General features: G+C 29.9%; 1 protein-coding gene across 12 annotated transcripts in view; it reads right to left on the minus strand.

Moving 5' to 3' along the window:
- Nucleotides 1–429: 429 nt before the first annotated feature.
- cpx (synaptic transmission protein complexin) overlaps nt 430–26,606 on the minus strand; it is a 1,078,564-nt gene continuing 1,052,387 nt past the window's right edge. For 11 of the 12 annotated variants that reach the window (XM_075291794.1, XM_075291793.1, XM_075291798.1 and 8 more), the window contains 2 exons: nt 10,408–12,595; nt 430–2,484 (listed from right to left, as the gene is read on the minus strand). In XM_075291794.1, the coding sequence (XP_075147909.1) occupies nt 12,522–12,595 (74 nt within the window). In that variant the 3' untranslated portion in view covers nt 430–2,484; nt 10,408–12,521. The remainder of the gene's footprint in view (nt 2,485–10,407; nt 12,596–26,606) is intronic. The other variant, XM_075291791.1, reaches the window with a different exon arrangement.

The raw sequence follows: 26,606 nt of genomic DNA on the forward strand, positions 1-26,606 counted from the left end.
TGAGCATTCCAATCAAACTAACATAATTCGAATGTGTTGATATGTTAACTTCATGCCAATTGATAACTCCATTCGTAACAGTGACAATTTTTTTCGAATATTCCTATTTTAACCTTTTTCTGTAACGGCCATTTTCATATAGCTCCGTTAGGCTTTAACTGCCAGTTAACAGAAAGTAAATTGCAAATATCTTCTCTTCAGTTAACCTTAATTGAAAAACTTTCGTCAGTTAAGTTCCTAATTGGCATATGGAATATATAGGCAAGATGACAGCTTTGTCCATAATATGTTTTAAAAGTTGGTTAGTTAACGGAACACTAACGGAGCTTTATGAAAATGGGGGTAAGTGTATCGAGTATCTGGAGAGAGTGAAAGACAGAGAATAGTAGTAGAAATAGTAGAAGAATTGTTAAAGTAAAAAACATTGAGTTGGGTTTTAGTTTATATAATAATTTTTATTGAATTCTTTTTTTTTATTTCAATTTTAAATCTTTTCAAAGTAACAATAATTATTCAACATTATATCTTTGGGTTTCTTTTTTGGTTTTTGTTTCTTGTATATAACTTTTACATGAACATAATTTTTGTTGTATTGTTGGTTTTTCTTCATCTGTATTATGTTTTTTTTTTTTGGGTTTCCATTTTTTTAATATGTTAAATGTTGTATTTTTGTTAATAAGTACTTCTCTTTGTATGTTTTAAATCCCTATACTTTTTTGCTTTTTTTTTCTTGTTTTACATGTATATAATTTTTCTCTTCTCTCTAAAACTTTAAAAATAATTTCAATGTTCATCCAATAAAATAACAATATTTTTTTTTTTCATTTGTTTATTAAGATCTTGTTCTCAATTTCGGTTTGTGTTAAAAAAAAAAAAAAATAAATAAACAAACAAATAATACAAATATTAAACACAAAGAAAAATGCTTCAAATAAAATTATCATTGTAAACATTGTTTAATATTTTTTTTTCTTTTGTCTAAATTAGTTGTCTGTTTTAAATGTTTTTTTCTTTCGTTTTTTTATACAATATGAAAACATTGTTTATTTTTAGAACATGGGTTGCTTCTTTTTTATGATTTAATTTTTTTTATTAATTATATTAATTTTGTTTTAATATAATAATTATTGCTAAACAATCTCGTTTTTTGAAGATTTTCACTTGATGTCTTTTATTTCGGGGTTTAGTAGAAGAAAGGAAAAACAATAACATTTCAAAATTTGAGTTATGGAGTGGGAGAAAGAGAACTCTAAGTATATAAAGATAAAAAACAATATAATTTCGAAAAAGTGAAAGAGAGAGAGAGAGTAGCTCAGTTGACAATGATTGATTGGTCAAAGAGCAAGATTTTGTATTTTCTTCTATTAGGTTGTTGTTGTTTTGGTTTTTACTTTTATTATTTAATTACTTTGTTTAAAGATTCGGTGAGAGCTAAAATAAAGCTAGTCAAAAAGTTGTTAAGAGAAGAAAAAAAAAACAATTAACTGTCATTATTTTATTTTGTTGTTTTATATTCTTTGTTCTTATTTTTTGATCTATTGAAAGTGAGAATAATTCTCTTTAGACAGAGAGGGCTACTGGCCGCATGCATCCCATTGTTATTAGGTTGCTAATGTATATTTGCTCGCAAAAATGGCTACAAGGTCTTGTGCCTATGTTATGATTATGTTACTGTTGTCAATGCTATTAAGGCTAAGGAATATATGGGAGAGAATATACTCAGAATAACATTAGAGGAATCTCTATTGTAAGATATATTGGATTCGTTGATTTAATCGTAATCTTTGTTTGGAGAACCTTCTGAGTGAGAGAAATTTTATAATAAAGGCTACCTATTAATCAATATGAACGAGCCATAAAAAATATGTTTAAGGGGAATATTGAAATATCTGCAAAATTTTATGTAATAAAGATATAAAAGGAAATCTTTATTAGATATACTAGTTGTGAAAGAGTTGATAGATATGGCTATTTACAGATTAATAGGTGGAAGTTATACTTCTGGGTAAATATTTAAATCAGCTGTTTTCTTGTTTTTTTGCTAACTATGTATCTGCTTTATTTTATCTAATTTTTTAATTATAACATTTGAACAAACAAAGTTTTGTTTTACAATAAATTTCCTATTCTGTTAAAATATAACAAACTTAACAATTCTAGAAGAATAATATAACAATAACAAAACATAAAATCCTACAAAAAAATGCTGCTTCATCTTGTTATTAAATTAATTTAAAAATAAAATTTGAATTATTTAAATGAAAAACAAAAAAAAAATTATTTTCTTCACTATAAACAATCTTAATTATTTGTACACAATTGATATGAAAATGTTACTATAATTGAGAAGGTATCTTTTTTTATTTAATTAGAAGAGAGAAAAAATATATATGCATACATTTTTAAATTAAAAAAAAATAATATTTTTAATACTGAACATTATGCTAATATTTTCTTTTATACTGTTTTATATATGACATACTGCTGTTGTTTAACGGTGATGAATAAAAGAGACATTCAGAGTTTTTGTTAAAGATGTGATGGTTTTGTAGTAGTAGTTGTTGTTGTTCATTCATTCAAGATGCATGGCATTGTCCATGAGGGTTTTTTTCATAGTTGTGGATGGTGGCAAGTGTTTTGTTGTTGTAGTTGTTGGGGAGTGATATACATATATTATTGTTGTTTATATTTCGATCGCATTGTGTGTGACATTAATACATACACAAAGAGACACATACATTGAGAGTAAGTTTTGAAACATAGAAAAGAGAAAGAAAGAGAGAGAGAGAGAAAGAAGAAAATATATGGTTTTTATTGTAATTTAAACTCGGTTTATTTATATTCGATGCCCGATTTAATAATACAAGCATTCGTTTAGTTTTTTTTTTTTTTAATAATTATTAAATATTAATTTGATATTGTTATACATACAATGACATACAATGCATATATGTATTTACATAATATATGAAATTTTTGTAAATAAAAAAAAAAAACAATGAATAAAGAAAAATTATTATAATTACATGCTTGTATTTACATATCTATAATTTGCATAAAAATTAAGTTTATAAGCAAATGTTGGAAAGAATTTTAAATTTATTAAGGTATTATTGGAATTTGGAATTCAATGACCACTATTTGCATATTTAGAGAAAATATGCCGTAGGTACACAATTGAGTTAATATATTCATAAATATACATTAAAACCTCTCAAACTTCGATCCTCGTAAAGTGGACAATTTTCGTGAGACGTTTGATGGAGGATGATAGAAGAAAATATACTAATAAAAGAGTGAGAAACCATGCATTTGAAAAAATAATTTTTAATTTTTTCTAAAGGAACCCTACGGGAAATGGAACAACCACAGGACCGGAACAAGACTAGTTGTTGGTGTGTATGGCCCAGTCCCAGTTCTGGTCAAAGCGTATGGAAGGGACCGGTCACTTTAACATGGGTTTGTCATTGCCGGGGTAGGTTAGGTTAGATTAGGTGGCAGCCCGATGTATCAGGCTCACTTAGACATAGAGATTCAGTTCATTGTGATACCACATTGGTGAACTTCTCTCTTATCACTGAGTGCTTCCCGATTCCATGTTAAGCTCAATGACAAGGGACCTCCTTTTTATAGCCGAGTCCGAACGGCGTTCCACATTGCAGTGAAACCACTTTGAGAAGTTTTGAAACCCTCAGAAATGTCACCAGTATTACTGAGGTGGGATAATCCACCGCTGAAAAATTTTTTGGTATTCGGTCGAAGCAGGAATCGAACCCACGACCTTGTGTATGCAAGACGGGCATGCTAACCATTGCACCACGGTGGCTCCCCATTGTCGGGGTATATTTACACTTTAGAACACGTCTTGGACTCCTTTCAAAGGACTCGTCCTGGGACAATTTAGCAGGAACACCCCATAGACAGGTCCTCAGGAACCACTCTAGGACAAACTCTTAGAAATCTGTTTAATTTTGGGCATCCGAATGACATTCGAACTTTTGAAATATGTCGAACAATAGGTTGTTCTGATCATTTTATTTCACTAAATGTGTAGATCCAATACGATTTTAATACCAAGCGCGTACAGAAATCAATAAATGACGACTATTTAAAAATTGAAACTAACTGGAGCACCGGTACCAGTTCTGTGATAGGTCCGTCAGTGGCAATTTACACCAATTTCCCGTAGGGAGGTTAGTAATGCAGATATATTTGTTTTCATTAATAATTTTGATTATTTTAGAAAAAATAATCGCGAAAATAAAGTGCTTTTTAACTCGAAAACTGAACATAGTACCCACCTTAAATTTTAAGAAACTCTTTGTTGGCTTTGTGAAAGCCAACATTCAACGTTATGGTCAATTTGAGGTTTCACCACGAAATCTTTGAAATATGGACGTGATTTGCAATATGTACTGAATTGCATTAAATTATAAGGAAGATTAGCAAACCTTGGCTCCAACCCATTTTTCACAGAAAACCTGACCAGACAGTGGGGTATATAGTGCCAGCCGGTTAATTCAGGCTCAATTCGACTATTCAGTACATTCTAATACCATTGTGGTAAACTTCTCATCGATAAAGTCTATATTATGCCTTATTTCGGTACGCCTGCAATAAAAACAACTATCGCGTGGGGTGTTTCCGTTTCGAAACAAATTCGACTCTAACAGCGATCAAAAATCTAAATATAGACTCCATACCTCGACATAGCTCATTTTTCAATAGCACCTCTCTGAGAGTACATGTGTGTCAAAAAGCCATTATCAACCAACGAGCGCGGATGGCACAGAGGGAGAGCCTCTGACTTGAAAACGGAAGGTTCCGTGTTCAATGCTCGGTGCATCCGATCATCATTTTTATTTTTTAAAAAATAACTATCGCTTTTTTAACTACTTTTAGTCACTGGTTCGATTCCCCGAGAACACTATCGCGTAGTGGGACAATTCGATAAGATGATATCGTCTGCGAAAGTTTTATCTTCCGCGTCGAAACTACTTCGATACACTTTCGTTAGAAAATGTTTGCAGGACATTATCTTGGTGTGCATGTAGCACACCAAGATAATGTCTACGTGTAGGATTCTATTAGTATACATTTTCCCGATTAATTGTTCTATCAATAGAGTTAATTTGTTTTAAAATTAATGTGACCGATCTTCATTGGAAAGCTCTCATTACATGAGAAAGATAAGTGCTCTTGGATGATGTTCTCCTACAATCCGATCAAACCGAATAAGAGAAAGAAGAGATTGCAGGAGAATTCCCAGAAGTAGAGATGAGCACTAGAGCTCCTCAGATTTTTTTTAAATCTAGCATATTGTTCAATATATTTTTGTAATTATGAAGAACTTTAGTTGAAATAGGGAAAGTATTAGGTTAGTTGGCAGCCCGATGTATCCGGCTCACTTAGACTATTCAGTAAATTGGTGAACTTCTCTCTTGTGTTGTAATGAGTGCTGCCCGAAAAAGTATTAGTATTCGTATTGAGTATTCGTTTTCTCAATAATAGATAAGTGGACGTTGCTCCTGTAATACAGAATTTGGATATTTATAAACAGTGGAATTTAGGATCTAGAAAAAATTCATCAAAATTTTTCGATTTTTGTATTATCGATTAGATTTTCGCATGTAAGTACCATAACTAGGGTGGAGCACAATGTTAGTAAAAAAAAATATGGGAAACATTTAAATCTGAAGCAAGTTTAAGGAAACTTCGCAAAAGTTTATTTATGATTTATTGCTAGATATATATGTATTAGAAGTTTGGGAAATTAGAGTCATTTTTACAACTTTTCGACTAAGCAGTGGCGATTTTAGAAGGAAAATGTTGGTATTTCGACCATTTTTGTCGAAATCAAAAAACATATATATGGGAGCTATATCTAAATCTGAACCGATTTCAACCAAATTTGGCACGCATAGTTACAATGCTAATTCTACTGCCTGTGCAAAATTTAAACTAAATCGGAGCAAAAATTTGGCCTCTGTAGTCATATGAGTGTATATCAGGTGAAAGCTATATATGGGAGCTATATCTAAATCTGAACCGATTTCAAACAAATTTGGCACGCATAGCTATAATGACAATTCTAGTTCCTATGCAAAATTTCAATTAAATTGGAGTAAAAGATTGGCCACTGTGGTCATATGAGTGTAAATCGGGCGAACGATATATATGGGAGCTATATCTAAATCTGAACGGATTTCAATAAAAATTGACACACTTGACTATAGTACTAATTGTTCTTTTTGTGCAAAATTTTAAGCAAATTAGGGTAAAACTCTGGCTTCTGGGACCATATAAGTCCATATCGGGCGAAATATATATATGGGAGCTATATCTAAATCTGAACCGATTTCTTCCAAAATCAATAGGGTTCTATTCTGAGCCAAAAAACATACTTGTGCCAAATTTGATGTCGATTGGACTCAGGAGCCCACCCCGAGAATTTTTTTCCAAAGACACCATGTGTCTATTTCGTCTCCTTCTGGGTGTTGCAAACATATGCACTAACTTATAATACCCTGTTCCACAGTGTGACGCAGGGTATACAAATGTTAAATTATATAATAGATTATTTAAAGTATAAATTTAGTAGAAAACTCTCAATAATATTTATTAAAATCGTTTAGACAAAAGAAAAAAAAACATATTTGTGTAAATGTTTTTTTTTATAATTACCAAAATATATTCTTCCAACACAAATAATACCTTAATAAATTCAAAATAATAAATTTTCAAATGATAAACTCTTTAGCATTTTGTTCTGTTGATTTAGTTTCGTTTGGGAGTTTCCTGTAATTGTTCCTTATTGCTTTTGCTACACGACATTGAAATGCTGTTTTATATTGTTTATATATTGATTGATTTGTATCTGTAAAAATATCTATATTATTTCTTCTAAGTGTATTCTTTTCTCGGCTTTAGTTTATGTTATAGCTATGGCAAATGATTTACACAATTATCACAGCTTTATGCATTTGTTGTCGTTATTAGATGACAAAAAATCATACGATTTCCTGTATCGGAAATTAATTGCATCTACTATTTGCATTTATTTTAATTTCCTATTTCTTTATCACAAAAATGCTTTAGCTATTCCAAAACGCCTAACGTTTTGTTGGATGGGGGGAGTGGAGAACTATAGATGTTTCTACAAAAGCGAAATGTCTTTATATACAAAAGTGAAGTGTTTTTAAACTTTTGAATATTTAGCTATTGGCATTTGACAAAGATGGTTTTCTATGCGAAAAGAAGATGCTGATTTTCATATACATACTGAAGAAGAAGGAAACCAAACTTTGAAGTCAAAAGTTTAGAAAACAAAATCGTAACAGTTTTGAATATTAACAATGAGAAATTCTATCAAATAAAATAAAAATAAATAAAAAGCATCGACTTCTTTTTGGTGGAAATACTTATGCCACAAGTAACATTGGCTTAGAATTTTTATATAAATGAAAAGCTTTAATTTGAAATGAGAATTGATAATATGGAGTTGATATACTGTTCTCACTCATTCCAATGACTTTATTTAGAAAACTATTGGAATACTTGAAAAGGCTATGCTTCTTATTTCAAAACATTATTGTAGTTATTCAACTATATATTGAGGTAAAGCCAGTGTTGATTTTTTCATGAAAAGCATGAAATTTTAAATATGACGATCCTCTCAAAAAAATTTTTTTTTTGAAATACCATGCAAATAATTCAAAAAAAATTGTATATAAGATTTCCTAACTGAATCATTGCTTCCAGAAAAGAGCAACATCACTGTACTAAAATATGGAAGTAATTGTAGTAATCATATTTAGCAGAACATCTATATGCTTTTAATGATACTTTGCACCTACTGCTTTTAAATACGCTAGTGAATCCGGTATTGCCAGTATTCAATGTGTATCAGAAACTACAATAAATCCTCTGAATCTGGAGTAACAGGAAATTTAAAAGACGAACAATTCTACTAGTTATGCGGTATACAGTTTCCTGTCAGTCTCATTCAATTACGGCACAAGGCTTAAAAGACTGCCTAGTTCATAGATTAAAACAAGTATATATGGCCGTAAGTTCGGCCTTATCTACCCTCCACCATGGATTGCGTAGAAACTTCTGTGAAAGACTGTCATCCACAATCGAATTACGTGGGTTGTGGTATCTTAAATCGTTTTCTAAATTGTGAGTTAGTCCACACGTGGTATATATTAGACAAAAAAGGTATGTGTAGGTAAGTCTACAAATAATTACGAATTGATGTGGACTTTTGCACGGTACATAGGGAGCCAGAATTGAAATAAGGGGGTCGCTTATATGGGGGCTATATACAATTATGAACTTGATATGGACCAATTTTTGTGTGATTGGGGATCGATTTATCTGAGGGATATATAACTATAGACCGATATGGACCTAGTTAGGCATGGTTGTTAGCGGCCATATACTAGCACAATGTACCAAATTTCAACTGACGCGGATGAAATTTGCTACACCAAGAGGCTCCAAAACCAAATCTCGGGATCGGTTTATTTGGGGGCTATATATAATTATGAACTGATATCGACCACTTTTGGCATGGTTATTAAATATCATATACTACCACCACGTATCAAATTTCAACCAGATCAGATGAATTTTGCTTTTCCAAAACGCACCGGAGGTCAAATCTGGGGATCGGTTAATATGGGGGTTATATATAATTATTCACTGATATGAACCAAATCCTGCATAGTTCTTGGATACCATATACTAACAGCACGTACCAAATTTCAACCCAATCGGATGAATTTTGCTCTTCCAAGGGGCTCCGGAGGTCAAATCTGGTGGATCGGTTTACATGGGGGCTATATATAATTATGCACCGATGTGGACCAATTTTTGCATGGGTGTTTGAGGCCATATATTAACACCACGTACCCAACATCAACTGAATCAGATGAATTTTGGTCTTCCAAGGGGCTCCGGAGGTCAAATCTGGTGATCGGTTTATATGGGGGCTATATATAATTATGCACCGATGTGGACCAATTTTTGCATGGTTGTAGAGACCATATACTAACACCATGCACCAAATTTCAACCGGATCGGATGAAATTTGCTTCTCTTAGAGGCTCCGAAAGCCAAATCGGGGGATCGGTTTATATGGGGGCTATATATAGTCATGGACCGATGCGGGCCAATTTTTGCATGGTTGTTAGAGACCATATACTAACACCATGTACCAAATTTCAGCCGGATCGGATGAAAGTTGCATCTCTTAGAGCGTCTGCAAGCCAAATTTGGGGGTCCGTTTATATGGGGGCTATATATAGTTATGGACCGATGCGGGCCAGTTTTTGCATGGTTGTTAGAGACCATATACTAACACCATGTACCAAATTTCATCCGGATCGGATGAAAGTTGCATCTCTTAGAGCGTCTTCAAGCCAAATTTGGGGGTCCGTTTATATGGGGGCTATATATAGTTATGGACCGATGCGGGCCAATTTTTGCATGGTTGTTAGAGACCATATACTAACACCATGTACCAAATTTCATCCGGATCGGATGAAAGTTGCATCTCTTAGAGCGTCTGCAAGCCAAATTTGGGGGTCCGTTTATATGGGGGCTATACGTAAAAGTGGACCGATATGGCCCATTTGCAATACCAATGCCAAGTTTGAAGTCGATAGCTTGTTTCGTTCGGAAGTTAGCGTGATTTCAACAGACGGACGGACGGACATGCTCAGATCGACTCAGAATTTCACCACGTCCCAGAATATATATACTTTATGGGGTCTTAGAGCAATATTTCGATGTGTTACAAACGGAATGACAAAGTTAATATACCCCCCATCCTATGGTGGAGGCTATAAAAAATATTTCATGGATTTTGTTTGACAAACTAGAGAAATTAAAATATATTCCCAAATTGTATTTGGAAGTGAACATGATACATCATTGTAGCGTTATAGAAAACTAAAAGGATGTTTCTTTCCATACTTTGGCATTTCGCACGAATTGTTATTTAAGATCCCATTAACATCACTATCCCTGGTTATTTATATTCAATCTAAAAAAAAAAAACACGAAATTGTATTTCAGCGCATATAAATCTGGCATAATGTCTATTTTTTGATTTTGTATTTATTGCTTAAAAATTTATTTTTTTGTTCATTCAATACTAAATTGTGTATTATTAAACAGTATCCCTTAGCTGAAGAGTCATTTGAAAATTATTACAAATAGATGGAAGAGATTAGAATAAAAAATCATATGTGATTTGTGAAAATAGACAGAAGTGAAATAATAAATCAAATTTCTGCATGTCATTGAAAATAATAATATGCACTATAATTGAACAGCAATAGATAGACATAGAAACATACTTAATAAATTACATAAATAGTTTTTTAATGATCTACTTACATTTCGTATCAAACTCATCAAGACCAAAGTTTAGTTTGTTTTTAAATGTATATCTCAGAGAATAGTAAAAGAAAGACGAAATAGAAATAGAGAGGGAGAGATTTAAAACATAAGAACATATTCTTGACAATAGCAAGTGGTTTTAATAGTTAACAAATCGTGAATAAATAACCAACAAACGAGCTTAGTAGATGAGAATAAAGGCAGTTGGAGAAAACAAAACTTTCCAAAATCGCAGATTGATTCGATTAGCAGCTTTTCTAAGAGTTGTATTCCCATTTAATTAAATAATGCAAAAAAAATTACAAAAAACAAGAAATTTTATATATATATTTTTTAATTTCTTCACATTGTATATGAATTATGAATTTTAGTATATCTTCAATTATTAGATTGATTCATTACTTTTTTGCATTATTTGTTTGTTCTTCAATGTTAGTCAAATTCATTAACAGCCTAAGTAATGCTTGTTATCTAGTTTTACTTATTTGTTCGTTTTCTTTACTAAAATTTCGTCTGGTTTTTTATTTTAAATTAATAAGTTCCTTTTACTAAACGGCTATAGTTAATTCTCTTTTTGTTTTTTTTTTGTATTATTTTAAATGATTTTCACAAATTTCTTCTAAATTTTTAGTTTTTATTATAAAGGCTTTAAGTTTTATCTTTCGGTTTACTCATCAAACGATCAGTCGATCCTCTTCGTTTACTCTCGTCATTCATACAACACAACCATAAAACTAATGGCTGTTATTGTCTACTGGTATGCTTATCGTTATCTCATTGAGAGTTCACTTCATTAAAGCAGCAGCTATTTATACTCTTTTATTTATCTATGGATTATTGAATGTTATCGAGAGATAGAGAGGAGGCTTATTGAGTTTGACTATGGGAAGAGGGATCTCTAGGTAAGCATTAGAAGTTAGAGCCAATTATATATACGATACATAGTATGCGAAAGGGCAGGTTAGCAATTGTTGTTGTTGTTGTTGACTTTTTGCTGTGTGGTGTAAGTAACATAACTGTTTGTTGTTGTTGTTGTAGATTGATGCAAGGGTAGCCAGCTGGTTATGTTTTTGTTTATTATAGATTTTCTTTTAGCGTTTTGGTTTGTTCTAAATTTTGCATAAAAGATTTGCATAGCATAGGTTTGTTTGTTCTTCAGATTGTTGTTGTTGTTGTAGTTATTATTATTTTATTGTTGTAGTTATTATTTGAATAGAGAATATAATAATGCAGTTATTGATGTATTTATTCATTGAGTTTGAATATCCAGATAAACGTTGAAATTTGAAATATATTTATATACTTTGTTGTTGTAGTTGTGGTTGTAGTAGTATTAGAATTTGTTGTAGTGCTGTTGTTGTTGGATTTGTTTGTTTTGTTTTTTTTTTTGTATCACATATACATACATATATGTATGAAAATATTTTTGGTTTTGGGGAGGAATATAATCATACACATGTATTTGTATATATAAAAATGTTTTTTTTATATGTATATATTTTTCATATGTAGATTTGTTTCTCATTTACTTATATATGTTGTATAGACTATTGTAAATGTATATAATGTATATATATCATTTTTCTTATGTTGTTGCTGTTGTTTTGGATTGTTGTTGTTGTTGTTGTTTTTTCCTTCATTTTCTTCTTTGTTATGTAAATGTGTTTTTTTATATTATTTTATTTTGTTTTTCTTCTTTAAATATATGTAGCCTTATTTTGTTTTCATGCAATTCAGCAGTTTATACTTCCATTTTTGTTTTGGATTATTCGTTTGTTTTTTTTTATATATATAGATGTATATATATTTTTTTGTAAGTATATATATATATATGTTGTATAATCCGCCAATATTATATGAATGTTTGTTATATTTGCTTCTCTTATTTATTTGCCCTTTTGCATTTATTTTAGTATTTTATTATTATTGTTTTAATGAGTTATTATTTTTTTTTATTATTTGGTTTGTTTGTGATTATAGTTTTTTTTTATTATTTGGGTTTTGCTGTTGTTGTTCTAGCTGTTTATGCATGTTGTTTATTAATTTATTATATTTGTTTTATTATTATTATAATATTATTCATATAATTTATATAGAATTATGTTGACATATCACTGCATGACGCATTTTCCCTCTATTTGGGTTTTTAGCTCATTTACTTGCGTTTCTATTTGATTTTTCAGTTCTGTAAAAAGAAATTGAGTAATGGAAACAGCAATAAATAAGCATTTCATGGTACGAGTTATTGTAGTTGTAGTGGTATTGATAATAGTGATTTATTAGTGGTAGTAGTAGTAGTTGTATTAGAATTTAATTAGAAATTATTTAGTATGGGGTATGTGAAATTAATTTATTATGGGTATGAGTGATATGTGGTTTTTGTGAAAATAAAAAAAAATCATATGCTTGGTAGTGAGGAGAGGAGGAAACTTTTTTTTATTTTCAAATTGTATTGTGTATTTTAATGGTTATTTTTTTTCTTCAAAAAATTTACAATCGCTATTTTTTTCTCATATATGTATGTAATTTTATTTAAAAACATTAATAATAATACATATTTATAAGCTGACAAAAACCATTTGTTTTTTATAAAGTCTTTTTTTTATTATTATAAAACGGGAAATTATTCCATTCTGATGGAAAGAATTTCAGACAAATATCTATGAAACGAGAAATCCGTATATATGCACTGAAAAAAAGCATGCCCGGTCCCAAAGATTTTGTCATTACTTTAAAATTTTTGGTAGTGATTCCGAGCCAAAGAAGCGGAGAATACACGTAAGGATACTTTTAAGACACAATTCTCTTTTAAATTTGGGTTTTGTGTACTTACGTAAGGATACTTTTAAGACACAATTCTCTTTTAAATTTGGGTTTTGTGTACTTGCTTCTAGGAAGCAAATTTTAATTTTTCGATTTTTCAGCTTTTTTTCATATGCTATCAAAGTCCTTTAAAAACGAATTAACGACAACTTTATTTTCCAAATTAAGACTTGACTTGCAGTAGAAATTATGCTATGTTTCAAGTAAAAAACGTCTTTAAAATAAAGTGTTGAAAAACATGTCCTATATTTTTTTGCTTTGTAGTCAAGATGCAAAAAGACAACAAATTTAAAGACAATTTCATTAAATTTAAAGAATTTTTCTGAATTATTCTGAATAGCCCAAAAATTTTTTCTTTCATGTTATGATACCCATTTTTAAGTCAAATCACTTAATTAAAAAGACATTACGACTTCATTGAAAAGTTTATCAACTTTTGTACAAGGACAAAAACTTTATATTACATAAATACGTCTTCTATGCTAAGCAAAGTTTGCATTCTTATTTTAAAGACATGAAATCTTTGACCTCACGACAATTTTTTTTTTTCAGCGTAGTTGCAAAAAATTACTGTCAACGAATTTATCCCCATCCCTTGCAAAGACTCTGGAGTGACTCCGATTATCTATCGGAGTCTCTCAATTTGAATTAATATTGAATCAAATTTGCTCGCATAAAGACTTCATGCTCTTAAGGCAAATCATTAGAATTTATTGCACAATCCAGCTTTATTGAAAGCTTACTATACGAGTATAGTGCAGATTTGCAAATCACAGCGAATTAATGTATGGAGAAAGACCTTTCGGACCACAAAACACTAACAGCCTGTTTCTGTATGTCGAACGAGCTCTATCGATCGACTGAAATGCATAGAAATAGCTGATTTTTATACCCTGCTCCACACTGTGGAACAGAAGGAGACGAGATAGCCACATGGTGTCTTTGGCAAAAATGCTCAGGGTGGGCTCTTGAGTCGATATAGCGATGTCCGTCTGTCCGTCTGTCCGTCTGTCCGTGAACACATTTTTGTAATCAAAGTCTAGGTCGCAGTTTTAGTCCAATCAAATTTGGCACAAGTATGTGTTTTGGCTCAGAATAGATCCCTATTGATTTTGGATGAAATCGGTTCAGATTTAGATATAGCTCCCATATATATCTTTCGCCCGATATGGACTAGTATGGTCCTAAAAGCCAGAGTTTTGGCCCAATTTGGTTGACATTTTGCACTAGGAGTATAATTAGTAATATAGTCATGAATGCCAAATTTGATTGAAATAGGTTTAGATTTAGATATAGCTCCCATATATATCTTTCGCCCGATATGGACTAATACGGTCCCAGAAGGCAGAGTTTTATCCCAATTTGGTTGAAATTTTGCACAGGGAGTAGAACTAGTATTGTAGCTATGCGTGCCAAATTTGGTTGAAATCGGTTCAGATTTAGATATAGCTCCCATATATAGCTTTCGCCCGATTTACACTCATATGACCACAGAGGCCAATTTTTTGCTCCGATTTAGTTGAAATTTTGCACAGAGAGTAGAACTAGCATTGTAGCTATGCGAGCCAAATTTGGTTGAAATCGGTTCAGATTTAGATATAGCTCCAATATATAGCTTTCGGCCGATTTACACTCATATGACCACAGAGGCCAATTTTTCGCTCCGATTTAGCTTAAATTTTGCACAGGGAGTAGAATTAGCATTGTTGCTATGCGTGCCAAGTTTGGTTGAAATCGGTTCAGATTTAGATATAGCTCCCATATATATGTTTTTCTGATTTCGACAAAAATTTTCAAAATACCAACATTTTCCTTGTAAAATCGCCACTGCTTAGTCGAAAAGTTGTAAAAATGACTCCTATTTTCCTAAACTTTTAATACATATATATCGAGCGATAAATCATAATTGCGAAGTTTCCTCAAAACTTCTTCAGATTTAAACGTTTCCCATATTTTTTACTAACATTGTGTTCCACCCTAGTGCATTAGCCGACTTAAATTTTGAGTTTATAGATTTTGTAGATCCAGATCGAGTGATATTTAAATGTATGTATTTGGGACAAACCTTTATATATAGCCCCCAACACATTTTCCGGATGTGATATGGTATCGAAAATTTAGATCTACAAAGTGGTGCTGGGTATAATATAGTCGGCCCCGCCCGACTTTAGACTTTCCTTACTTGTTTATTATAAATTCAGCTGATTGTTTCCATTTCAGTCGATCGATAGAGCTCGTTCGACATACAGATACAGGCTATAAGTCCAAATAAAGATGAACACGCTTCTTTATTTGAACTTAAAAAAAAAAAATATTATTGTAAAGCCAAAGATTTCATGTCTTTAAAATGCGAATTTTGCTTAGCATAGAAGATGGTTAGGTTAGGTGGCAGCCCGATGTATCAATCTCAATTAAACTGTTCACTGAGTGCTGCCCGATTCCATGTTAATATCAATGACAAAGGGACCTCTTTTGTATAGCCGAGTCCGAAAGGCGTTCCACATTGCAGTGAAACCACTTACAGAAGCTTTGAAACCCTCAGAAATGTCACCATTACTGATGTGGGATAATCCACCGCTAAAAAACTTTTTGGTGTTCGGTCGAAGCAGGAATCGAACCCACGACCTTGTGTATGCAAGGCGGGCATGCAAACCATAGCACCACGGTGGCTCCCTAGCATAGAAGATGCATTTCTCTGACATAGAGTTTTTTCCTAGTCAATAATTCAACAAAAATTTTCAATGAATTTGTTTTGTCCTTACAGTTAAGTGATTCGGCTTCGAAATGGTATTCTCTACATTGAAGAAACTTTTGTAAGACTAAGGTCAACATGACTTTAATAATTCTAAAAAAATCTTCAAGTAAACTTTTTTTAGTGTACACTCAAAAACAGTGAATCCAAAAGCCAGGAAAAATTGAGGTTTACAAAAATAAATAAATATTTTTCGAGTAATTTAAAAAATTTATTAGATATAATTAATTTGTTTCACTGGTTAAAAAAAAATTTCGTAGTCTTGAAAAATGTGTATAGTGCCATACTAGGTTCAGAATGGCCACTTCTTGTCGAGTTTTATTTTCAGAATAGGGAAATTGGTGTTTAATGCATTAATTTCTTAATAGATTAAAATTCAATATTAAATATATTTTTATGAACTGTTTGTTGTTTGTTTTTCAAACAATTCTTACTAAAACTGATTTTATTCCAGAAAATATGAAATAGGATATTTTGTGAAATAATTAGACTTATTGTGTTTTGTCAAAAGTCCGCAAATATAATAATGAAGTAATTAGATCCTGGTTATACCATTCAATGTTATTTTAGATCTCGCATATTAATATACAATTTTCTCTCCCAGTTCCAATAATTCATTTAGAATATATTTAGAAAGCACAAATGGTTTTAAAAGCAATATAGTTTTTCATTTAACTAAAGGAAAAAAATTCCTATTAAGTCTTAATGATTAATATTACATACATACATATACAAATTTATTTATATATTTCGCAACAAAAGCAACACTGTGTTTTAAGTTCTTATATAGCTTTTGATAATAATAGTCAATGTTATGACATAAAAGAAATTACAGGAAAAAAGCAAAAACAAAAGTTCGTAAAAAAATATTAAAATAAATTAGTAAAAAATATATTGCTTTTGTTTTGTTTTTTCATAGATGGTGCAATATATAATATGGGAAATTCAGTGCATTAAAAAAGCCTTTGTGAAATAATATATTTTTTTTGATTAAATGTTATATATATATTCATGTTTGTAATATAATGATAATTTCTTAGAGGGGTGAACACTTAAAGCTACTATTTATTTTTAATTTATAAAAGTTGTTCAGTCGTGTTTTCTGCATTTGCAATAAGCTATGTTAGCATTTATATTTTTTTTTTATTTAAAATATTCTAGCAAATATTTATGAAAAGAATGTGATTGCAAATACTATTTTTTAGAGACAAATATTGTTTTAATATTTCACGATCTTAAAATTTAAAAAAATTCTACCGACATTCTTAGCCTATTCTGTTTCTTATCCTGTATTCTAATATGAAGAATGTCTTTTGTAGTTCATCGAAATTTTAATGGGGAACTCCATCAATTCTTGCTTATTGGGAAATTCGGAAACATCTATCCCTTCTGGTTCGATCATCCTTCTGTTGTAACAATGCTGGATTATGCTTTTATATACTCAATGCTTTTATATAGTCTAATATAAAATATGTTGTGTTTATAGCACTACTTAAGTTATTGTGTTTATATACGCTTTATTTAATAAGAAAATTTCAAAAACTAAGTTTTCAGTTCTCATGTTAAAAAAATACTAATTAAATCTATTTATTTTATTTTGTATTCGACCAAATAAAAATATGAAATTATACCGTTTTTCTTATAAGGCGTTTTGCTTTTTTAGGAATGGTAATTTTATTGAATATTTAACCTTTCTAATATAACCCAAGGTAAACAATTTTTTTATAATTGTTGCGGAAAATAATTTATGAGATACTAAAAATCACGGATCTTTTTTTTTTGTTATCAAACTCTCACTTGTTATAAATAATTATAAAAAAATTTCTTTCGAAAAAGAGAAAGGATTAGCTTATTAATATTTATTTATTTATTTATTTATTAAAACCTTTATTATAATTACAAATTATAATAAATATATAACAAAAAAACAACTAGCAACTTAGGTTATCGGCTTAGCTTATTAATAATTTAGCCCCTTTCACGGAAGTTAGTTCTTTAAATCGGACGTCAAATATTCCAACTATATACGTTATTCAGCTATACAGTTGCATACTTTCAGGCGGTACATGTATCAGGTTGAAAAACCAACTATATACCCTATTCAGCTATACAGTTGCATACTTTCAGGCGGTACACGTATCAGGTTGAAAACCCTATGAACGTTTACTGATTTACATATAAATTCGCTAAATTTATCAAGTGTCACATAACTTTTCAAAATACAAAATAATAAAATAGATTATTATATTTTAAAGAAAATTATGCAAGAAAACATTTGACGATACGATATATCTGGAGGGGTTCAACAAATTTCTTGAACTGAGTTTTGGATAATAGCTTAAACAGATGAAGTGACATTGGTAATGATGACAAGACTTATGTTGCGTAAGAGCACTCAATACCGGAAATTCTGGAATAAAAATTTGAACGATTCTAGAAAAAGGTTATGAGATGGAATGATCCAATATGTATTGATGACCTTGATATCATATTGCATCTTTTGCTTGGGTATATTGGTTAACTAGTATGCCGCATCAAATGCAATAACGCCAGCTACCGCTATAATGCAAGTCCAGCTACGGTGAGGTAGTTAAAGAACGGAAAGGTCTGACTTTTTTTAATTTGAAGAACCCGATAGTGAAGCATAACAATAGCAAGTTTAGTGAAAACTGGATAACTCAATTTTAACACAGATGGATCCAATGGGGCAGAAGGGATCCATCTGTGTTAATAGGGAGCCACCGTGGTGCAATGGTTAGCATGCCCGCCTTGCATACATCAAGGTCAAGGGTTCGATTCCTGCTTCGACCAAACACCAAAAAGTTTTTCAGCGGTGGATCATCCCAGCTCAGTAATGCTGGTGACATTTCCGAGGGTTTCAAAGCTTCTCAAAGTGGTTTCACTGCAATGTGGAACGCCGTTCGGACTCGGCTATAAAAAGGACGTCCCTTGTCTTTAAGCTTAACATGGAATCGGGCAGCACTTAGAGATAAGAGAGAAGTTCACCAATGTGGTATCACAATGGACTGAATAGTCTAAGTGAGCCTGATACATTGGGCTGCCACCTAACCTAATGGGGCAGAACGTTTTTATTATGATCGTATGGCCAGGGTTAAAGAAACCAAGAAATCAATAGCCCAGTTAACAATTTTTTATGTACACGAGGATTTATATCTCGCAAAATTGTCTTTCCAACATATTACAAGACGTGGTAGAGATGTAAGTAAATGTTCAAAAAATGTTTACAGTGTTTAGATGGTCGAATCTCTGGATTTGTTATTCTTGGACTTGAAAAAGGCCATAGAATGACAAAAATGTTCAACTACTGCATAGCTGGACTGGTCATTATTCACCTTATATGAGTGCTTGGGAAATACCAAGGAACTGGAAAACATATAGTTTTCGACAGCCTCATATAAGTACCTGGGATATACCAAAGAACTGTATACACGCAAAAAAATAATTCTTTCCTCCCAAACGAAATTTTAGACAAAATAAGTTCGTTTCTCATTTGCTTTTCGCTGTAAGGAAGTGTATTTTGAAGAAAAGTATATACTTTTTGTGATAAACGTTTATTCTTTTCCAGGATGTAAAAACAATTTGATAAAGATAAACTCAAAAAAACACATTATTTTCTTGCTAATTGCATTTTCCCTCACATCTTTCTCACATCCACGAGGTTTTTTAGTTCTTAACACCTTTTCCTGTAATACAAACAATGTAGAAGAAATTATACGATTTCATATATTTTTAATTTTTTTTACCTTTCGCCTGGACGGAGAATCGAACCGCGGACCATGCACTTTGTAAGCCAACACACTAACCACTGAGCTATGTACCTGCTATGGTCATCAATAGTTAATTATCAATATAAGTTATATTTATATAGCATAGCTTGCGGCGCCCACGAACCGAATAAACAAAGTTTATTTAACAGAAACAAACATTTAGTTTGGCACCGTGGAGCAGTGGTTGCTACGTCCGACTTGCATGCCAAGGGTAGTGGGTTCGATCCCTGCTTCGACCAAAGTTTTTTTTAACATATATTCCAGATATGTTCGGAAGAATGTTCGGAAGATTTCGAAAAAAATGTTCAACAATACATTGTAGTATATTAAATATTGAACTGTAAAATGTGTCTTATTAAAGACCTAAATTCAGAAAAGAACAGTGTTTGATATAAACGAAATGGACTGTGTTGTTTTTTTAAAAATAACTTTTTTTATTGAAAAAATAAAAATTTTGTAACAAACGAATTTTTTTGGTGATAAAAGTTTAAAATTTTCGAAGCAATTCAAAAAACTATAACAAAAGAAAAACGTTTTCGGTAGACGTTTTCCAAACGTTTTTTTCTTTGCGTGTATCAGAACGTTTGGTCAGATATATCCTTATATATTCCAGGAGAAGTAAAATCTCTGTTTACGTCATTACCAAACTGCAAGCTCATACAATGCAAGAAATTCTCTCATTGTAATGACTGAGTTAGTTGTTCATTAATGACTTCACATGGGTGTATGGTCTTGGTCCTAGGAGTATACCACGGAACTGAAAAATAGGTAAGTTAGCAGAATTCTGACTTAAATATTCTAGGGGAACTAGATTCTGTTGGTATGCTAATCACAACTTACAATATCAACTATGCCAATAATAATGAACTTTGTCACCATACATCAAAATTATTTCTCCTTTTATTTAATTGTAATACATAAACTTTTAACGAGATTGTCTTTTTATATATTCGAAATGAAGTGTCAAGTAAATTCTTACAAAACACAAAAGTCCCATTAAATGTAAGTAGCCCTCTTTCAAGTTAATCATTTTCTATTGTTATTGTGTTTATTTAAATTATGTGACATGATCAAAATCCCCAAATGAATCTGCCTTAATGGTAGAATGATAAGAAACGAAACATTCATCTGTAGAATTAAATTATGGGGATTTCTTTTTGGAAGAAGATTTAACAATTTGCCATTTTTAAGAGGCATTAAATATTTATCTCTCCCTTGTTTATTAAGACGAATTCCAATGGTACACTCTGAACGTGATAGAAATAATTTTGTAGATGCCAACATTCACCATAGTCATCGTCAGTCGACCAGTTGGCTGGACAACGGAAATTTAATTTTCGTTTGTTTCTTTTTTGGCCTGATGTACTAGATGGCAGATGTAAGCTCAATTTACATTAAGCATTCTTGTGTTAATTTTTAACAAAAACTGAAATCATCCATTTCCTCTTATGTTCGTCTTGAATCACAAGCAGTCAACATTTTATTACATAGTGGACCTTTGATTGTGACTTGTTTGCCTCTCCTACTTTAACTATATTGTCTTTTTGCCGAGTGTCTGGGAAAGTTTGATTATTTTTTTTCTGCCTTGCTACTTCATGTACAGGTAACTTTTTTGTTTCGATTTTTTTTTTCAATTAAAATGCATGTAAGTGTTTCTGTACTGAACTTTTGCTCTGTATTCCTCTGAAGGAATCCCAGCAAACAAATATGAGATTGTATTAAATGACACATGTTGGAAATGACTTCTTATTACTGCCAATGAACAACTGTAAGTTATCGCATGATCTCGGAGGAGAGGATTTTTCTGAAATTTTTGGTGATTTATTTATAAATATGTTATTGTCATATGAACATCTAACCAGATTTTATTTGTTTGAGAATATGGAAGACTCTTTTGATTCAATAAATTAAGATCATATTGAACCCTCGTTCTGAATTGTAAACTTTGTTTTAATATTATTATCAAATTTTGCTGGGCTATTTGAAACCATCGGACGAAGGTGACTATGGCTTTCATAGTCAAATTGTCTGTTCCGTAACACTAAAGGCCATGAAGATAAGATAGCTGATATTGCTATTAACATTGGTGAATGAATTACGGAGAAATGTTAATCGTATAAATTATATGTGTACCATTTAAGTGGTACTATATTTTTCTTACAAACGTAATGCTGGGAACTGACAAATGGATAGAGTGGTAGATTCCCGTTGAACCTATAAAAGTTGGCTGGAAGTTCATGTAAAGCGTTTTCCGTTTGTTTTTTTTTAGTAATCTCGAAAAACTCATTAAATTTGCATTTTACTGCAAGCTGATTTTCTCTTAATATATATCTTACTTGACATAAAGTTTTCTGGTATATAAAAAAAACAAAAGTTTTCACAAAATGAGTGTGAATGAATAAAAAAAAAGATGAGAGAATTAAGATTATCTTTGCGATATTGCCTTTGGAAAATAAAAGCTTTGGATAATTGTTTTTGGGTATTAAAAATGTAAGTGGTGTTTTTAATTTAAACGTTAAAATGTCATATATAAGATAAACGAAAATGTAATTAATATAATAATAGAATATATGAACATATATCGTATAGTTCCTTAACACCTTTTACAATTGTAATGGCAACATGATAATAATAATAACGTAAAATATATATTGAAAACGGTATTTCAGTACAAAATGTCCATAATATGTTATACATATATTTAAATTAGGACATCATAGCGTATGAATAATATTATTACAAATTATTATGTGGGACATCATTGCGTATGACAAATATTAATTGGCAGCAGGTAGCGTATGATGGATATTTTTATTCAATATCCCGAAAAAAACTGGGTAAATAGTTTTTGAGCCATATCCCAAGCAATATCAACAATTAATTATCATCATCCGACTTCGTTTCAATTACCATAGATTAGATATTCATGAGTAATACTACATAACATATATCGTTTAGTACATTAAGTTCTTTTCCATAGCAATGACAACAGGGTAATCTTAATGTAACGAGTATAGAAATGAGATTTCAATAAAAAATATCCATAATGTTATATAATATGATATAGTACATATATCTTAATAAGGCTACGATAGCGTATGAATAATATTAATACAAATTATTGAGTGGACTTCATTGCGTATGATAAATCTTAATTGCCAACAGGTAGGGTATGATAGATATATCCATGATCATTATGAAATCGAACCAGCCCCATTTCGAATTTAGTTACGAACTGCCAGTTTTCTTTTGTAATCAAATTTCAAAAACGTTACTCACTGGGCTTCAATACCACTCGAATGAGTACTCCATAGACTCGACTTAGTTGTCGTAGCAGACCTCGGATTATCAAAGTAGTTCTCAAAACGATTAGCTTTAAGTTTGTCACGTCATATCTATCCAAATCGAAATAAAAATTCAAGATAATCCTAATTGTGTTTAAAATTCACAGAAAAAAATTTCACGAACATTTTTCCAATTAAAATTTTAATTGAGTTTTAAAAAATATTCAATGAAAAATTTAACTGATTCAACAATTTTTTTAATTAAAACAAAAATCAATCACAAAAATAATAATGTCAATTAATTTTTAATTGAATCAACTAATTTTTTAATTGGATCAATTAATTTTTTGATTGACCTTCAATTAATTTTTTAATTGATACTACCATTTCAGTGATTGAAGACATTCCAATTAAGAAAATAATTGTATCAATTAATTTCGTGATTGAATCTGATTTTTTTTGTGTATTCAGAGCTTAGAGTTAAAATCAGTTTACATTAAATTTTTGCCTCTGGCCTTGGCTAGATGGCTAATCAGATATAAATTTGTCTATACAGCGAAGACCAATTATCCATTATAAAATCAAATTTTGGCTAACCGAATGGTAATGAGATTAGTTATACAACCAATATTACAAAAAAATATATTTTATTCATATCTTCTAAGGTAGGTTTTTGTAAAAATATTATAGCAACTTGATATTGCATGATTGCTGTTCGACGGTTCAAACTTTTGGCAGAAATATACAAAAATTGTAAATAATGTTTTTTGATTTATATAAATATTGTTGACTAATCGGGGGAGGAATTTGACTAGAAAGGAATCGATATATTTGGCGTAGATTTAAACAGGTAAAAAAAGTCCGCGGCGGAACCTTCATTCTCTGGTTCGAATATGTCTTTACATATGTTCTTCTATGCCTTCTAGCAACCACAATAGCAATGATCATATAGAGCATGGATTGGTTATATTGTGAGCCTTCGCCAGTTACTAATTTCTTTGTTAAAAAAAATAAAATCTTAATAATATCTTAAAAATATCAGTGGATTCATATCTTCGTTTATATGGAGTTTTATAAGTAAATCGAACCTATCAAATGTTTCAAGTCATTTGTTTGGCAAATTGAAATTTAAAAAATTTTTACTAACATCTTTTTTTTAATATAATTTTAATTTAGTGCTACAAATTTGGAGAACATTTGAATCACAGTTTTACGTATAAAACAATTCAAGATGGATAGTCAGAAAGAATATAAATATAGATTATTGTTAACTATTATCTGAAGTTTTGTTTTTTTGGGGGAAAAAGAATTATTTGTCTATACTAAAATTAAATTTAAAATTTTAAGATTTTATTTTTTTGTTGTGTAAATACTTATATGGAAACATATTTTGTTACAAACTCTGTTATATATTGTTTGAAAATTATTGTTTTGAAAATTTGTATTTGGCAACCAATAATTATAACTAAGAAAAATCTAACGTGCAAGTCACATGAAACATTGAGCGATTGTGCAAAAAAAAAACTCAGGCAAAAATAGGAAATTATTAAAGAAAATAAAAGAAGATTACATATTTTACAAAAGCTTAGACTATAGAAAGAAAGGTACACACAGTTTTACTTTAGTTGTGATATATATATTTTTTTGCTTTATTAATATTTGAATAGATAGGAAAGGATAATAGCGATATTTTTGTTGAAGGAATAGTTAAGAGATGATTTGGTTTTTTTTATTGGATTATCACTACAAATACAAAATTGAAACCCTCTAATGTACAGAACTGGAGAGGCAAATGATTTGTTTAGGCTAATGGTAATCAGAATACAATGCTTAATATAAGTATTAATATAAATATAAATTTAAATATAAATACAAAATATAAATATAAATATAAATATAAATATAAATATAAATATAAATATAAATATAAATATAAATATAAATATAAATATAAATATAAATATAAATATAAATATAAATATAAATATAAATATAAATATAAATATAAATATAAATATAAATATAAATATAAATATAAATATAAATATAAATATAAATATAAATATAAATATAAATATAAATATAAATATAAATATAAATATAAATATAAATATAAATATAAATATAAATATAAATATAAATATAAATATAAATATAAATATAAATATAAATATAAATATAAATATAAATATAAATATAAATATAAATATAAATATAAATATAAATATAAATATAAATATAAATATAAATATAAATACAAATATAAATATAAATATAAATATAAATATAAATATAAATATAAATATAAATATAAATATAAATATAAATATAAATATAAATATAAATATAAATATAAATATAAATATAAATATAAATATAAATATAAATATAAATATAAATATAAATATAAATATAAATAGATTAGGTTATATATGAAAAAAATTGAATAAGTTATTGAATTCATATTTTTTGAATTATATTTTTTACAATTTGGAGTGCGAGAGAGACTTTATTACTTGAAGAGTTTTTTAAGACAGTTTTTACCCAAGTTAAGTAATTTAACTTTAAAGTATGTTTTTTTTTTAATAGAAAAAATTATTGAATTAAGGTTTATTTTGTACCTAAATTAATCTAATCTTAATGTTCAATATTATTGAAAACAATTTTAAATTTTATGGCCTTTTCAGGGTATATGTCTGATTATAATATTATTATTAATAACAATAAACATCCCTATTCAACTGATTACCATTGAACTCCATCTCAAAATAGTGAGACATCTTATCAATAAATGCATACAAAAAAATCTCACTCCCTTGCACATTAAATTCATAACTCAAACAAATCAATTGCATCGAAAATTTCTCATTAGAGGGTTATGATAGTGTCCCATAATGGACATTTCATTATTACATTTTAGCTTTACACATAACATACGAGTAATGTCAAGATTCTATTATAAATTATGAGTACATCACATAGCTCTAGCGAGGTAATACAATTTTTATCGATGACTCTTTCCAAAGTCGAAATATAGCAATTACAATAGAATGTGTTGTGGTGATGTTTCATTGTTGTTTATTTATGTGTTCGTTGGGTATTTTGGGCTCAAATAAATGAATTATTTGAGAAACAACCATTAATGTGATTTTAAAACATTGTAAAAATTCAATGTCAGACCTTTCATTTGCGAAAATGATTCTCTCAGAGATTCATTGGCAAACATATAAAAATAATTACAATGCTTAGGTTTCATCATTAGGCGGTTGTTGTTGACGATGTTCGAAGTTGTATTCATGCAGCGTCGTTTATCGTTGATATATAATATTATTTTATTTTACGCGTTTGAAGAATTTGAGCAAGAAAGTTTGATACTTTTTTAATGATTAAAAAAATGATTGCACACATAAATCCGTTGTTAAGGTTACTAAAGAAGATATTATTGACATTAATTGGAATGATAGAATGGAACGAAATCAATTCTCGAAGCTCTTTAAAGTGGGAATTACAATATTTGAATTAAACACACCTATTGCCACAAGTAGGTAA

This window comes from Haematobia irritans, chromosome 1 (genome assembly GCF_050003625.1).
Source record: "Haematobia irritans isolate KBUSLIRL chromosome 1, ASM5000362v1, whole genome shotgun sequence".
Lineage (NCBI taxonomy): Eukaryota > Metazoa > Arthropoda > Insecta > Diptera > Muscidae > Haematobia > Haematobia irritans.